General features: G+C 49.0%; 1 protein-coding gene across 2 annotated transcripts in view; it reads left to right on the plus strand.

Moving 5' to 3' along the window:
- Positions 1-16,516, plus strand: part of sepsecs (Sep (O-phosphoserine) tRNA:Sec (selenocysteine) tRNA synthase) — a 106,718-nt gene that overhangs the window by 40,184 nt on the left and 50,018 nt on the right. For both annotated transcript variants that reach the window (XM_038791473.1, XM_038791474.1), the window contains one exon: positions 11,287-11,445. In XM_038791473.1, the coding sequence (XP_038647401.1) occupies positions 11,287-11,445 (159 nt within the window). The remainder of the gene's footprint in view (positions 1-11,286; positions 11,446-16,516) is intronic.

A 16,516-nucleotide genomic window follows, 5' to 3' on the forward strand; every position in this document is an offset into this window, starting at 1 on the left:
GTATAATGGAAGGTGATCTCCTGATGACAATTCTTCCAGGATAGGAAGAATGATTAGCTCATTGTCTCTGACTTTGTATATTTAGTTTGAATTCCTAATTAAATCAGACACTTATCTTATAGCGCCTGTAAGTGTTGTTGATTAGATCAGCTTTTAAATGTCTACTTTTTGGGCGGTCTCCTGCTGGGTGATGTACTTTACTGTGGCTGTAGTGTTTTGAGTAGCTATTTTACTTTTAAGACAGATTGCAAAGCTATTTATAACTTATTTAAAACATTTCCAATTAAGGGGCAATTTATTGTGCACACGAGGCTCTCTTGAGGTAGGGTGCAGGGTTCGCTCATGCCTGACACTGTCGCCCCTCACCTCTTCCGGCTGACTCATGGAATCTGGCACATCATAATTGACGGTTCTTTTGTTTTTCTTCCATCCGTAGATAGTTCAGGCAGTGTCCTATTGGGCCCCCCTCCACCAACACCCCGACTCCCTCCCTCCCACCGCCCTCCTTTCCCCTCTCTCCCACCAATCCCCCTTCCTTTCCCTTCTGTTGGTATAGAGGCGAGGGTATCTGATCTCTCCAGCACAAAGTTTAGTGCTTGTACAATTTTGTTTTTCGTACAACTGTGTTGTGAACTGGTTTAACAATCAGAGTATCCTACCCCACTCCCGGTAGTTTGGTACTGAGGGGAGGGTACCCTTTCTCTCCAATGCAAAATTAGTGTTTGCACCGTTTGGCCTTGTATATATTTTTAACAGTTTTAATAAAAAGATATGGCCAATCCACCGACCCTGCACATCTTTGGGTTGTGGGGGTGAGAGACACGCAAACACTGGGAGAATGTGCAAACTCCACATGGACAGTGACCAGGGGCTGGGATCGAACCTGGGTTCTCGGCTCTTTGATGCAGTAGTGCTAACCACTGCGCCACCGGGCCTCCCCGCCATTTATAATTTTAAACAAAAAATATGAACCTCATACAGAGAATTACACAGTGGGTAATCCTCAAAAATATACACAAAGATATATACAAAGTGTGCAATATAAATGTATTACAATCATGAGCATTTACAAAGTGGGCTCGGTAAAATATTCTTACACATTCCATTATGGTTGGTACAGTCACGCTGATTGAAGACAAAAGGATCGGACAGCTCCAAAACTAATCGCCCACTAACAGAAGTTAAACCTCAGACAAAAGTACATGTAGATCCATTAATTCTGCATCATAACGAAGCCAATCTGCTAACTCCTACACAGGGGCTACAACGGTTGTCAGACAACTATGTTCTCCGGTTAGGGGGAGGGGCCCCGTGTAACAGTGACCATTCCTCAACTAAGGGTGCTTGTGAAAGTACGATGTTGGATCGTCAATTACAGTATTGGAGCTCAACTCAATCAAGGAAATGCACTGATGGCCCCAAGAATACTAGGGAACATGCTCCGTAAGGTTACAGGTGCCAGACAAAGGACAAAGCACTGCCAAAGGATACGGCCAAGACAGCGTTATAGGAATAGGCGGAACTTGTTCTGTTCAAGGAAGAAGCCAAAGCTAGTACTGGTCTACACCATGCAGGAATACTCACTTCCAGAAATAGGGACAATGCAAATAAACGGCATCATTCTGACCAAGACTACCCCAATAATGGAGGAACTGCTGGTAAATGGTCATCCATTGAAAATGGACACAGGAGCTGCGGTCTCTGTTTTCAGGGAGCAGACACATAACCACGTCTAAACTGGCATTCAACTCTTGAGCTTAGAAGACACGGAGGCCAGCTTAGCCACCTTATACAGGGGAAACCATTATGAATAAAGGATACCACAATGAGCCCAGTGACTTCCAGGCAGCAATCAGCCCAACTTGTGCACATCGTTGCGTGGGGACAATGACCAAGCCTAATGGGGAGAGATTGGCACCAGTGGATCAGGCTGAACAGGTTGAAGATCTTGCGTGGTAGGACTATGAAGTCATCACCAAATACCCTGAAGTTTTCCAGGAAGGACTTGAGAAAATAAGAGGAGATAAAGCCAAGATTTATGTCGCCACTGATGCTATACCTAAATATTTTAGAGTGAGACTCGTTCCATACTCCCTATTGGAAAAGGTGGCGACTGAACTTGGGTGTCTGAAATATCTGGGCATAATAGGCCCATACAGTTTGCAGAGTGAGTCGTGCCTGTCGTCTCTGTCTTTAAGCCAGAAAAATCGGTCCGTCTCTGTGGAGATTATTATTTATTTACTTTAAAAATAAATTGAGATGATTCCATTCTTTTTTTTTTCCAATTAAAGGGCAATTTTGCGTGGCCAATTCACTGCCCTGCACATCCATGGGTTGTGGCGGTGATACCCACGCAGACACGGCGAGAATGTACAAACTCCACACGGACAGTGACCCTGGGCCGGAATTGAACACCGGTCCCCGGCTTCTTGAGGCAGTAGTGCTAACCACTCTCTGTGGAGGTTATAAGCTAACAGTCAATGGGATTCCAAGCTAGGTAGATACCCATGCCTCAAATCGAAGACCTATAGTTCAGGTTAGCAGGTGGCCAGACATTCACTAAGTTGAATATGAGCCACACCTTTCTTCAACTTGAATTAGACGAGCATTCTCGGACGTTTGTTACAATCAACATGCACAAGGGTCTATATGAGTATAGGTACTTACCCTTCTGGGTCTCATCAGCATGTGCCATTTTTCGAAAGGATTATGGAGAACATATTCCAAGGGATACCCAAAGTGGCTGTGTACTTGGATGAGTTCCTGGTCACGGGGACTTCAGAACGAGAGCATCTGACAAACATAGAAAAGGTCCTGCGGAGACTCAAGAACTGGGATACACCCGAGGAGAGAAAAATACCATCCAGGAGCCTTTCCGATGACAAGCACAGGTATTCTCAAATTGAGAAGCAGGACTTGACGGTTGTGTTTGGTGTAAAAAGATTCCACCATATACGTATGGTTGGCATTTCATAATAATAACAGACCACAAGGCCTTAGTAGGATTTGTTAAAGAGGAGAATGCCAACCCCCAATTGCCTGCGCCTGGATGGTGCATTGGGCCCTGTTACTCGCAGCTTATGAATACTTTTTAAAGCACTACCCTGGAACCTGCATAGCTAATACCGATGCGTTGAGTTGTGTCTCGCTACTCACAAGCTGGGCTCCTTTCTCAGCACTGGAAGAGGTCACGATGACCCTAAGTATTTTAAAGACTTTGCCGGTGTCCGCAGGGCAAATTAAGGCCTGGACACAAAAAGTTCCAACTTTGTCTAAACTAAGGTACATGATGCTGAATGGTGGATTTAGAGCACAACCCTCAGAAGAAATGAAACCCTATCTCACTAAGAAAGGTAAACTCAGTAGTTGTCCCTCATCCAGAGTGTTGTGCAATACTTCTGGAACTACATAATGGCCACCCTGGAGTATTGAAAATGAAAATACTCGGCAGGAGTTACGTCTGGTGGTCTGGCTTCGACTCAGACATCTCAAACTTGGTAAGGTTGTGCAATCTATGTCAGGAGAATCAAAAACACTCCCCCTCAGTCTCTCTACATCCATGTGTGGGAATACACATAGACTTTACTGGGCCTTTTATGCATTCTATGTTTTTGATCCTGGTAGATGCACACTCCAAATGGTTGGGGATACACCGCATTCCAGTATCTCCCACACTACAGTCGAGAAATTACGACAGAGTTTCTGTATGCCCAGAATACCAGAAGTCTTTGTTTCCGATAATGGCACTGCCTTCAGTAGTGAGTTCCAAAACCTCATGCCATCCAATGGCATCGGACACATCAGAGCAGCGCTTCATCACCCATCATCAAATGGGCTGCTGGAACGGGCGGTACAGACTTTTAAAACTAGCATGAAGAAACAACCTACGGCATTCATAAAGACCAAATTGGCACGATTTCTATCCCACTACTGCACCACTCCTCACACAACAACAGGAATTGTTCCAGTGGAAATGTTCATGGACTGGCAGCTTTGTACGAGATTAAGCCTACCACTCCCAAACCTGGTGGGGAGAGTGAAAGTCCCAATAAGAGAACCAGAAAAGAACATTTGAAACAGGCGATCAGGTTTACTTGAGGAACTTCAGAGATGGTCCCAGCTGGGTCCCTGGGATCATAATGGAGAAAACAGGGCCAGTGTCAAACAAAGTGAAGGTCCAGGATAAGGTCATAAAGAAACATCTGGACCACCTAAAGAGCAAGGAGGCCACCCCCAAGCAAACCTGCCGGAACCGGGCAACAGCTCGAAGCTGGCCCAGTGCCCATCGCTCTGGATAATGGGGACATGGACTATGAGATAGAAGCAGAGGAAGCAGGTAACCCAGCTGTGAAGCGGATCCCAAAGAGGAGACCGTGTCAGTAACTCTTTGCCGCTTTCTCTGGAAGTAAAGGTTCCTAATTTGGTTTACACCACCAGATTCAGCCCCAGCCTCGACTGGACTCAGGCTGATCACCAAGCAACAGATGGGAATTTCCCACAGCGAGGGTACCTGGGGGGAGAAACAGACTTAAAAGGAGAGGGATGTTATGGTGGCCACAAAGGACAGAGGGGATCATCAATAGATCTCCCCGTGGGCTTCGTGGAGTATGAACTTCCCTATTGAGTGGGTGGGAGCTCGTCCAATGGGAAACCAGCAATGGGGATTTAAACCCCGCTGCTTCAACCCGGGCAAGTGTAGGTCCCCGGGCTTGGAGTTGTGCACAATAAGCTGCAGCTACAACCTTTTCCATTATATAAATAGAAGAGTATGGTGTTGGAAGACTAGCCTTGGCAAGATTATTACAGGGGTTATGAAAATCTGAGACAAATTGCAATCCAGTGAAATGAACAACTTTTGCACTGTGATTTTAATGGTTAATAACTTTATACATTAAAAAAATATACGTATAGAAACAGATTCAGAGCTTTTCACAGGAATTAGTAAATCACACTGAACAGAGATGGAACTTGGAAGATCTGGAATCTTATTAAATTATCACAAGTACACATCACTCGACAACTAATAGGAGGGTAATGTTCCCAATCTCGTGGTTATGAATATCAATGTTCAAAAGGGCTTGCAGGATCTCACAGATGTTCAGCAATCTGTCCCCCAAAAGAGTACTAGGATTTTTGAAGAAGCTCAACAGTGGCAGTAGATCCGTGGAGCATGAACATACTGTTCTCTCTCAGGGTGACAGCATTACTGCTCCCACTCCCACTTCTGCTGTTGTTGTTGCCTGTCCGGCAGAAAGCCCAGAGCACTGCTGCCCATGGCGAGGTGCTGCAACCTGAAACTGGGTTTTCCTGGGCTAGAGCTCCTTTTTATTGCCCTGTAAGGCCATCTGCAATGTCCCCAAAGAGTGTCAACAGCCTTCCATGAGCATCCTTCCATCAGCAATGCTGTAGCCACTGGGGGTAGCACTGTATAGGAGTGCTAGGACAGGCAAAGGCAAATGGAAGACAGGCATTAAAAGAATGCACAAGGGTCATTATTTAATTTTTATACAAAATATAATGTTGTTATGTTTTATAAATTAGGTTTTGAATGTTTCTTTTCTGTTGAGTTTATTTTTACATTGTGGCAAGGGGATGCTGTGATCGTCATTAAAGAGGGACGGTACAGTGTGGGTACGGAATTTGGGATAGGATTTACTCGGAACATTCGGGTAGGTCATTCAGTGACATCCTGGCCACAAATGGGTCTCCTCTTTTCCTTCTCCTCCATTGTTCATCATACAGCTGGTGGAAAGGGCTGTGTCCTCATGATTGCGAGGTAATGCAGCATGTAACAGACCCCCGTGGATCTTGACTTTCGCTCTGCTGAGTACTGCAGGACTCCTTCAGAGCAGTCCACGATGCAGAAGGTTGTTTCAGCACACCAAGGGCCTGCTCTGGCACTTAGCTTTTGTTAAATACATGTTGCCCATGCGTTTGTGGATTGCGTACCAAAGTTATGAGCCACATCAGGGGATTGGTTTGTCGTAGTCCTCCAAGTGCTGAGGGCACAGCGGATTATTGCAGAATTAAGGCATTATAATTTCCACATTATAAAACAAGTTAAACAATGCAATTATGATTTTGTTAATTATATATGTTATGCACTCAGTTTAACTCCTTATTTCTCCCAAACACTGTTATACTTTCTGATATCTCAGAATGATTTACTTCTGTTGAGACCACCAACAAGTATTCAAAGTCCATTGGAACTTCACACTTTAATTTTCTCCAGTGTTCCAGTGAGTCTCACTAACATTTTCAGCAAGTTTCATTTACTACCTTTGACTGAGGATGCTTCAGTCCCTTGTTTGGGTTTCCATTTCAATACTTCCCCACTAATTCTGTTGATTGTTTTCTCAAGCAACAAGGTTATGTGAGGATCACTGTAGATTCTTCCACGAGCTTCACACTAGGCAATCTTCCAGCTCTCAAACTGAGATTAAGCCTCGCCCATATTCCACAGGTCTAACTGTCATTCACTTATTTCTGTGTTCGGAACCATATGAAACTTTAAGTTGAATTTATATTTGTCTGTTAAGAAAGGTGGGACATGGTTTCAGTTTCATTTAGTTTTTTTTGTGAGCTTGGTGCTGGGACATCTGGGGCGTGATTCTCCGACCCCCACGCCGGGTGGGAGAATCGCAGGAGGGCCGGGCGAATCACGCCACGCAGCCCTGGCACCCCCCCCCCCCCCCCGCGCGATTCTCCCACCCCCCCCCCCAGAATGGCGCGTCGCGTTTTGCGAAAGGCCGCTCGGAGAATCGCCGCTCGCCGTTTCTCACGGCGAACGGCGATTCTCCGGCCCGGATGGGCCAAACGGCCTGCCTAACCCGACCGGTTCACGCTGGCGCCAACCACACCTGGTCGCTGCCGGCGTGAACAGCACCGGCAGATCGGTGCCGACCGATCGTCGGGCCGGCGTCTCTAAAAGACGCACTCTTTTCCCTCTGCCACCCAGCAAGATCAAGCCGCCATGTCTTGCGGGGCAGCGGAGGGGAAGACGGCAACCGCGCATTCGCGGGTTGGCACCGGCGCCGCCGGCCGCGTCATTCCCGGCGAGCCGCTTTGACGCAAGCATCAAGGCCGGGCGCTCGGAATTCACGCGCTGCCGCTCTTAGCCCCCCGGGGGGGGGGGGGGGGGGAATAGGGGGCGAGGAGCGGCCTCCGACGCCGGAGTGAAACACTCCGGGTTTCACTCGGGCGTCGGCTGTTTGTCTCCCTTTGGGAGAATTACACCCCTGGAGTGCCTCCGAGCAAAGAGGTCCAGTTTCTGGATTTGTTTGTATGCATGCATTTTTAATCTGGTTTTAACTCCTGAAGTGAAACGATGGGTTACAAAAGGGTTAGCAGTTTAGTGATTTGGGGAAAAATCGCAAAGTAGAAAACATTGGGCAGTGCCGATAAACAAAACCCTATAAAAAGCACCTGGGTTAGATAGAGGGCCTCAACGGGGAACGTGCGGCCGAGGCTGCACATAGCCCCGTTTGTGCCTGGGGAGCTACGCTCGCCAGAACTCCTCAGTCTAGCGAGGTGGCATCCCGACCTCTGGGGTCCCTGCCCTCCCTCGCACCTTCCAACACCCGAGCAGCGCAGCCCCTAGCCCAATCGGCACCACCCGTACTGGCAAAATCGGGATCCCACCGTAAAGTGACGAGAAAGCAATTATCACCACTTAAGCACTATTTCCATATATTTAACGTGAGCCAAACCATATCCAGACCTCCCGTGATTCAGTGGTCTCCCCAGCAAGTGGTCACTCTGGCGCTGCTTCCCTTTGAAAAACGTGAACCTGGCGGACGGGCTGCTGTAGGGAGCCGAGAAGGAGAGCAGTATCTTCGCTCACAGGCAATGAGCCCGGGCACACTGGGCATGCAGCCCCCATGCGCAGTGTGGGAGCGGGGGGTGCAACTGGGGACTGTAACACCAGGTGCGGTGCGGTTGGGCTGCCATGGGAGGGTGGGGGGGGGCTCTGCTGGGGAGGGGGAGGGTGGACGCCGGATGTGAGCAGGCCCGCTATGCCAACCCCTGGACCATGTGTTCCCATTCCGGGGGCAACCCTAGCCTTTGCCTATCTGCTCCAATGACCACTCCCACTGACGGTAGACAACTTTGGCATTGCGGTTGAAGGCTATTGCTAATAGGGATATAATCGTGGTTAAGTGCGTGCTTCACACATCCCAAATGGACCCCCATGGGTGGGCGTGTCATGTAGCATGTGGGGCGCATTGCCCAGCATCCCAATTACACCTTGATGCACGGACACTGTGTATGAACACTGCAGGAGGCAGCACGTCAGAATTAGCGGCCAGCCTTTGATCACCCTGGGGATGGGACCTAGCCCCAGCCACATGTCCGGGGCCGGTTGTGTGTGAACAGGGTGTCTCGGTTGAGGCGTGGGGGGGGGGGGGGGGCATGAGATTGGATGTTGGTCCGCATCGCGGAACAAAGAGGCAACATACTGGTTGTGGCGAGGGTATTTTAATGTTCCTCGTAAAAGTGTACACCATTGCTCCACTCTCCCGATGGTGCTGCCCCACTATCCCCACCTTCCCTCCTTCCCTCCCCCAAACACCCCATGCCCCAACGCACACGCTACTCCTTACCCCCCTCCCCCCAACCCAGTACCCTCAGTGATCCTCAATGTGCTTGGCCTTCCTTGCTCTACCGCTATTCTCGATGTATTACCAACATGCACATCACAGGTGGAGGCAGACAGCTGCTTACCATACCCCGTGGCCTTGAATGCCCCTGGCAGGTGTCCTCTGGGGCCCAAAGGCCCCGGCGCACATGTCGGCAGTACATGCACAACCGTGCTGCCCTGTTCCAGATTGTGGCTGTGAGATGCGGCTTCGTCAGGAGGGTGGAACGTGAGGGAGCTGGTGGTCACCGTCGCCAATCATAGGATTGGTCCGGGTGGCCACCCAGCGCCCCCTCCTCCTGCTCGGTGCCCATAGGGCCATGGAAATCCCCTCAGGATGGCAGAGCAGCTGGATTGAGCCCCGGCAGCCCCGAGCTGGCTCTGCCAGCCCTGGCTGCTCCCCAATGTCTGCACCATGGCATCGAAGCCCTTGACGATGCTCATCAGTGATTGGGCCATGTTCTGCAGTGACTCAGCAAAGCACACCTGTGACTGGGATAAGCTCCGCAGCACCTCGGCCATTCCCATCTGAGATCTCATCTAGGTCAGTCTGGTACTGGGTCACGCCCCATCGAGTTGGACAGTCTACCGAGGCTCTTAGCTATCGCCGACACCGACTGTGCAACGCCTTCGACACCTTCACTCTTGTTGCCGACATCATAAAGCAGACCAAGCAGGCCAGCAGCACGGTTCGATTCCCGTACCAGCCTCCCCGGACAGGCGCCGGAATGTGGCGACTAGGGGCTTTTCACAGTAACTTCATTGAAGCCTACTCGTGACAATAAGCGATTTTCATTTCATTTCATTTTCATGCACCAGGCTCTCCACTGCAGTCAGCACTCTAGCCTCGGTGCCAAGAATTGCCGGCGACAACTCCTGTGCCCGTAGCCTCTGGTTCTCCTCCAACCGGCTATGGACATGCTGGAGTGTCACTGATGTCTCTCTCTGAATATCCCAGCCACTCCCTAATGTCTCCATCAGCTCCAGATAAACCTGTTCCAGAGGTTCTTCAAACCTTGTCCGCGTCTTCAAACCTTGGGACCGGTTGTTGCAGCGTCATGGCTGTGAGCTGAGTGGGGTTGGCTGTGCAAGGGCTGTTTAAGTGCTGCTCGACCTTGTTGGGTAGGGTGCAGGGAGGCGGGGTGCTGGCGAGCGCAGTCCCGGCAAATCGACTGGCGAGCCTTCATTTATGACGTGACACAAATGGGGTCTTCTTAAGTGGACCACTTAACGTTGAATTGCATTGCCAGCCTCAAAGTGCCAAGCGCTGGGAAGCTCGCCGCATTTCCTGCCGCTGCCACACTTGGAAATCATTCTAGAGAAGCATGCCCTATATTCCAAGAGGAATGCCTACTACTCCAACCATGTCTGAGAGCAAGAGGTCTGTGCAGAATCCTGAACAAAGTCCTTTAGCACTTGCCACTTCACTCCCTGTAGCCATGAGTAGCTTTAAGCAACTCCAGAAATCACCAAATACTTCTACAATTGCAGCAACAACCAGTAGAAATCAATCAGCAACTAACATGTAAGTAGTTGATGATTCCTTTAAAAACACTAGAGGGAGACCATCCCACTGCTGAATTCCTACTCTGCCTGTTTCCCACATTCGCACCCTCCATGTCCTTAAATATCCAAACAAGAATTGTGTGCACACTGTAGCTGCCATATTGGATCAAATGATACTTATATAACCAAGAAATAGAGTGTTATGCAGCTGTATTTCACAACCAGTGTTTTAAATGAAAGGAAGACAAGACAGCATCTGCAGCACATCCATTTTCTACATTCCAAAATGTGTTAATCCTTAAAATGTACCACAACCAGTTCTTCTTCTCCTATCAGCCTCCCTGGACAGGTGCCGGAATGTGGCGACTAGTGGCTTTTCACAGTAACTTCATTGAAGCCTACTCGTGACAATAAGCTATTTTCATTTCATTCATTTCATTTCATTTCTTCATAATAGCTGGAGCTAGAGAAGTACTATCTGATTATCTTTTTGGCAGATTGCAAATCTCAAGAAAAATTGTAATTAAATACAGTCGCATGTTTTGAAGTGAAGTGCTGTTCTACATGAGCTTTTGTTTTATAAAATATTACAGAGAAGCCGAGTGCCCAGTTGATGAGATGCTGAATTTCTCAACCCACACGGTGTGTAATTTGCAAACAAGTAAACTTAGACAGTTAGGAGAGAGGCCAGGTACTGGTAATCCAAAAATGTATTCCACGAATATAATGAATTGGTTAATTCAGAAGTCTAAGTATTCCTTTATTACTCCACTTTTAGATTTACAAGGAAAACTGTTACCTATTTGCTTTGTCTGTATCGTTCCTTCTTTCAGTTGCTGACTTGTATATTATTTGCTCAGAATAATACTCTGCAACTTGACCTTTGCTGGCGCAGGTTCTTGCTGTCCAATTTTCCTCAGGCAATTCCGCAGTTTGGACTCTTTTTAATTGACTAATCTTTTACACATGTTCACCCTTCTGCGCTGGATACAATTATAATTGACATTCTTTGACAAAATAGTTAACAAATAATTGAACGATTAAATCCTACCCTTCATGGCCATCAAATGTGTGGATATTGTTTAACTCTCTTGATAATCTGCACCCTGAAGATGCTGACAGTGAACCTCTTCTATTACCAGGTGTTCGAACTGTTTCTAGCTGCTTTGTGGTTCCAATGGCAACAGGAATGAGCCTGACTCTTTGCTTCCTTGCATTGCGACATAGGAGACCTAAAGCAAAGTATATCATATGGCCAAGGATTGATCAGAAATCATGCTTCAAATCAATGATCACTGCAGGTACAAAATTATAATTCATGGTATCGGTATCAGATAGTAACTGAACATGGACGTCTACCCCTACTGTCACTGTTTTCCTGTTTTAGCGATTCTGATCTCTCGTTCGTCTATAGTGTTTATTCTATTTTATCATCTTTCTTCCCTTCATTAACTTTGTTGAGGTTGTGTACCCTCCCATAGGGGTATGTATCACATTTTACAGCCTCCCTGATATTTCATCTCCCTTTCCTCCCTGGGAAAACATTCCTGTTTCTTGGAGAATATTCCCATGATGTCATCATTACAACAAAGTATTTCTGCAGCTCTGTATTAGAAACATAGAAAATAGAAGCATGAGGTGGCCATTCAGCCCTTCGTGCCTGCTCTGCCATTCATTACGATCATGGCTGATCATCAGGTTCAATACCCTGATCCCGCCTTCCCCCAATGTCCCTTGATCCATTTAGCCCCAAGAGTTTTATCTCATTCATTCTTGAAATTACAGAATATTTTGGCCTCAACTACTTTGATCGCAAATTCCACAGATTCACCATTCTCTTTGTGAAGACATTTCTCCTCACCTCAATGCTAAAAGGTTTACTCCTTATCCTCAAACTTTAACCCTAGCTTGGACTCCCCCACCATCAGGAGCATTCTTTCTGACTCAACCCTGTCTAATTCTGTTAGAATTTTGTAAACTTTTATGAGATCCCTTCTCACTCTTCTAAACTACAATGAATATAATCCTAACTGACTTAGTCTCTCCTTATATGACAGTCCCGCCATCCTAGGAATCAGCTTTGTAAACCTTTGCTGCAGTCCCTCCATAGCAAGAACATCCTTCCTCAGACAAGGACACCAAAACTACACATAATACTCCAGGTGCGGCCTCACCAATGCCCTATACAATTGCAGTAAAACATCTCTATTCCTATACTCAAATCCTCTCGCTATGAAGGCCAACATACCATTTACCTTCTTTACTGCCTGCTGTACCTGGGCGCTTACTTTCAGTGACAGATGCATGAGGAAATCAAGGTCTCGCTGAGTATCCACCTCTTTTAATTTACACCCATTCAAATAATAATCTGCCTTCCTATTTTTGCTACCGAAGCAGATAACTTCACATTTATTAGAGTGACACATTAGATGTAGGACCTCTTATTTTCTTTTTTTTTAAAAGTATTTTTATTAAGGTTTTGCAGAATTTTTCATAATAAAACAGTAATAACCATAATAACAAACAAACTAGAGTGAACATTAACATAGTGCAAAAAGAGAATAAACAATAACAATTAAATAGGCATTACCCCACACGACCCAGTCTTCCCACACCATCCCAATGAAGCAAACCCCGCCCCCTCACGGATTGCTGCTGCTACTAACATTTTAATTTTCCCCGGGAAAGTCGACGAACGGCTGCCACCTCCGAGAGAACCCTAGCGTAGACCCTCTTAAGGCAAACTTTATTTTCTCGAGGCTGAGAAACCCAGCCATGTCGGTAACCCAAGTCTCTACACTCAGGGGCTTCGAGTCACTCCACATTAATAAAATCCATCTCTGGGCGACTAGTGAGGCAAAGGCCAAGACGCGGCCTATTTGCCCCCTGAACTCCCGGGTTTTCTGACACTCCAAAGATCGCTATCTCTGGACTCGGCGCCACCCGTGTGTCAAGCACCTTGGACATTGCCGTCGCGAACCCTTGCCAGAACATTCTAAGCTCCGGGCATGCCCAAAACATGTGGACATGGTTTGCACGGCTGCACTTGCACCTCATACAACTGTCTTCTACCCCAAAAAACGTGCTCATTCTCGCTGCCGTCATGTGTGCCCAGTGGACCACCTTAAATTGAATTAGACCGAGCCTGGCAGATGATGAGGAGGAATTAACCCTGCCCAGGACCTCTGCCCACAGACCCGCTTCCAACTCCTCACCTAGCTCCTCCTCCCACTTGCCCTTGAGCTCCTCCACCGGGGTTTCCTCCACCTCCTGCAGTTCCTGGTCCATATCCGACACCCTCCCCTCCCCCACCCAGGTGCCGGAGACCACCCTGCCCTGTATCCTCCGTGGCGGCAGCGTCAGAAAGGCCACTACCTGTTTTTTCAGGAAGGCTCGTACTTCCATATATTTAAAGGCATTTCCTGGTGGCAGATTTAATTTGTCCTCGAGCGCCTTCAAACTGGGAAAGCTTCCGTCTATGAACAGATCTCCCATCCTTCTGATGCCTGCCCTCTGCCAGCTCTGGAACCCACCATCCATTCTACCCGGGACAAACCTGTGGTTGTTGCATATCGGGGTCCAGACCAACGCTCCCTCCACCTTCTTGTACCTCCTCCACTGTCCCCAGATCCGCAGTGTCGCCTCCAACACTGGACCTGTGGAGTAACGGGTTGGCGTTACCCTCCCTGCCAGTGACAGCGGGAGCATGTCCCGCCAGTTCCTCGAGGCTCTCTGCATCAGAGCTAGTGGTTCTATAGCTAGGGCAAATAGTAACGGGGAGAGGGGACACCCATGCCTCGTTCCCCGGTGAAGCTCGAAGTACCCCGACCTCAGCCGGCTCGTACATACACTTGCTGCAGGCGCCTGGTACGGCAATTTCACCCAGTCAATAAAGCCCTCACCAAACCTGAACCTCCCCAGCGTTTCCCACAGGTACTCCCACTCCACCCGGTCAAAGGCTTTCTCTGCGCCCATCGCTGTTACCACCTCCACCTCCCCTCCCTCTGAGGGCATCATAATAATATTCAAAAGTCTCCGGACATTGGTCTTGAGTTGTCTGCATTTAACAAACCCAGTCTGGCCTTCCTCTATCACCCCTGCGATGCAGTCCTCAATTCTTGTGGCCAGAATCTTAGCTAGCAATTTGGCATCCAGCGAAATCGGTCTGTATGGACCGCAATGTTCCGGGTCCTTCCCTCATTTAAGAATGAGTGAGATCAAGGCCTGTAACATTTTTGGGGGAGGGTTCCTTTCTCTCTAGCCTCATTGAAGGTCCTCATCAGGAGTGGGCTCAATATTTCCAAACATTTCTTGTACAATTCTACCTGGTAACCGTTCGGCCCCGGGGCTTTACCCGATTGCATGCCCTCTATACCCTTGACAATCTCCTCCAATTCAATCGGGGCCCCCAGCCCCTCCACAAGGTACTCTTCCACCTTTGTAAACCTCAACTGGTCCAAATATTGCCTCATCCCTTCTGCTCCTGTCAGGGGCTCCAACTCATATAGTTTACTATAGAATTCCTTAAAGACTCTGTTCACCCCCCCTGGATCCAAGACCGTGTTACCCTCCTTATTCTTTACTCCCCCGATTTCCCTGGCCGCCTCCCTCTTTCGCAGTTGGTGTACCTGCATTCTACTCGCTTTCTCCCCGTACTCAATAGACTGCCCCCCTTGCCTTCCTCAGCTGTGCTACCACTTTCCCTGTGGTCAGCAGTTCAAACTCTGCCTGCAGACTCCGCCGCTCCCTCAGTAGCCCCGCCTCGGGGGCCTCCGCGTATCTCCTGTCCACTCGGAGTACCTCCTCCACCAGTCTCTCCCTCTCCGCTCTTTCTCTCTTTTCCCTATGGGATCGAATTGAGATGAGTTCTCCTCTGACAACTGCCTTTAGAGCCTCCCAGACCGTTGCCGCTGCAACCTCACCCGTATCGTTTGTTTCCAGGTAATCCTGGATGTTCCTGCTAATCCGCCCGCAAACCTCTTTGTCTGCCAGCAGCCTCACATCCAGTCTCCAGAGTGGGCGCTGCCCTCTCTCCTCACTAAGCTGCAGGTCCACCCAGTGCGGGGCATGGTCCGAGACTGTAATTGCTGAGTATTCTGTCTCCGCCACCTTTGGGATTAACGCTCTACTCAAGACAAAGAAATCTATGCGGGAATAAACCTTATGAATGTGGGAGAAAAAGAGAACTCCTTTGCTCTCAGCCGCGCGAACCTCCAGGGATCCAACCCCCCATCTGCTCCATAAAACCCTTCAGTTCCTTAGCCACTGCTGGTCGCTTCCCTGTCCTGGACTTCAACCGTTCCAGCTCGGGCTCGATGACTGTGTTAAATTCTCCCCCCATGATTGGGTGGTGTGACTCTTAAGTCCGGGATTTTGCCCAGCAAGCGTCTCATAAATTGCACATCATCCCAATTCAGAGCATAGACGTTCACAAACACCACCCGGTCCCCCTCCCACTTTCCACTCACCATTATATACCTGCCCCCCTTATCTGCCACAATTCTCCCAGCCTCGAATGCCACACCCTTATGGATCAGAATTGCTACCCCCCTGGTCTTCGAATCCAGCCCTGAATGGAACACCTGGCCTACCCATCCCTTTCTCAATCTCGTGCGATCTGTGAGCTTTAAATGTGTCTCCTGAAGAATTGCTACGTCTGCCTTTAACCCCTTTAGATGCGCGAACACGCGCGCTCTTTTGACCGGCCCATTCAAACCCCTCACATTCCACGTGATCAGCCTGGACGGGGGGCTAACACCCCCCTCCCCCCCCCCCCCCCCCACCCCCCCCCCCCCCCCCCCCACCCCCTCGCCGACTAGCCATCGCCCTTTCTTGGCCAACCTCAAGCCCGCGCCCTTCGCTTCCTCAAGCGCCCCCACAGGGAGCCGCCGACCCCGAAACTGATACCTGCTTTGTCAGCAAAGCAGAATGCCCCCCTCCTCCCTCCCTCCCTCTCCCCCCCCCCCCCCCCCCCCCCAACAGCCCCAAGACTCAAAATCCCCTGCCAAGCACCAGCTGGGCACTTGCTCACCCCCCACTATGCTCCCGAGAGTCAGATGACCCATGTTGACCCTGGCAGCTCCTGCCCCTGGCACCGATCAGACTGTCGCCTCATTGTCCGGACTCTTCCCCCCCCCCCCCCATGTGAATAAACCAATTAAACTACCTCTCCAGCCCCAGTGAGTAAATAGTAAAACAAAACAAAAAATAAACAGAAAACACTAACATTGCCCCGTGAGGAGACATTTGTTGAACCAAGGCTCCAACTTCCCAAAAATTCACCCCCCCCCCCCCCCCACGTATCTCAACTTTGCCGAAAGCACTGCACCCTCCAGCCACAACCACAGCCATTACACGCACCCAACATTGTAT

Source organism: Scyliorhinus canicula, chromosome 3, assembly GCF_902713615.1.
Source record: "Scyliorhinus canicula chromosome 3, sScyCan1.1, whole genome shotgun sequence".
Lineage (NCBI taxonomy): Eukaryota > Metazoa > Chordata > Chondrichthyes > Carcharhiniformes > Scyliorhinidae > Scyliorhinus > Scyliorhinus canicula.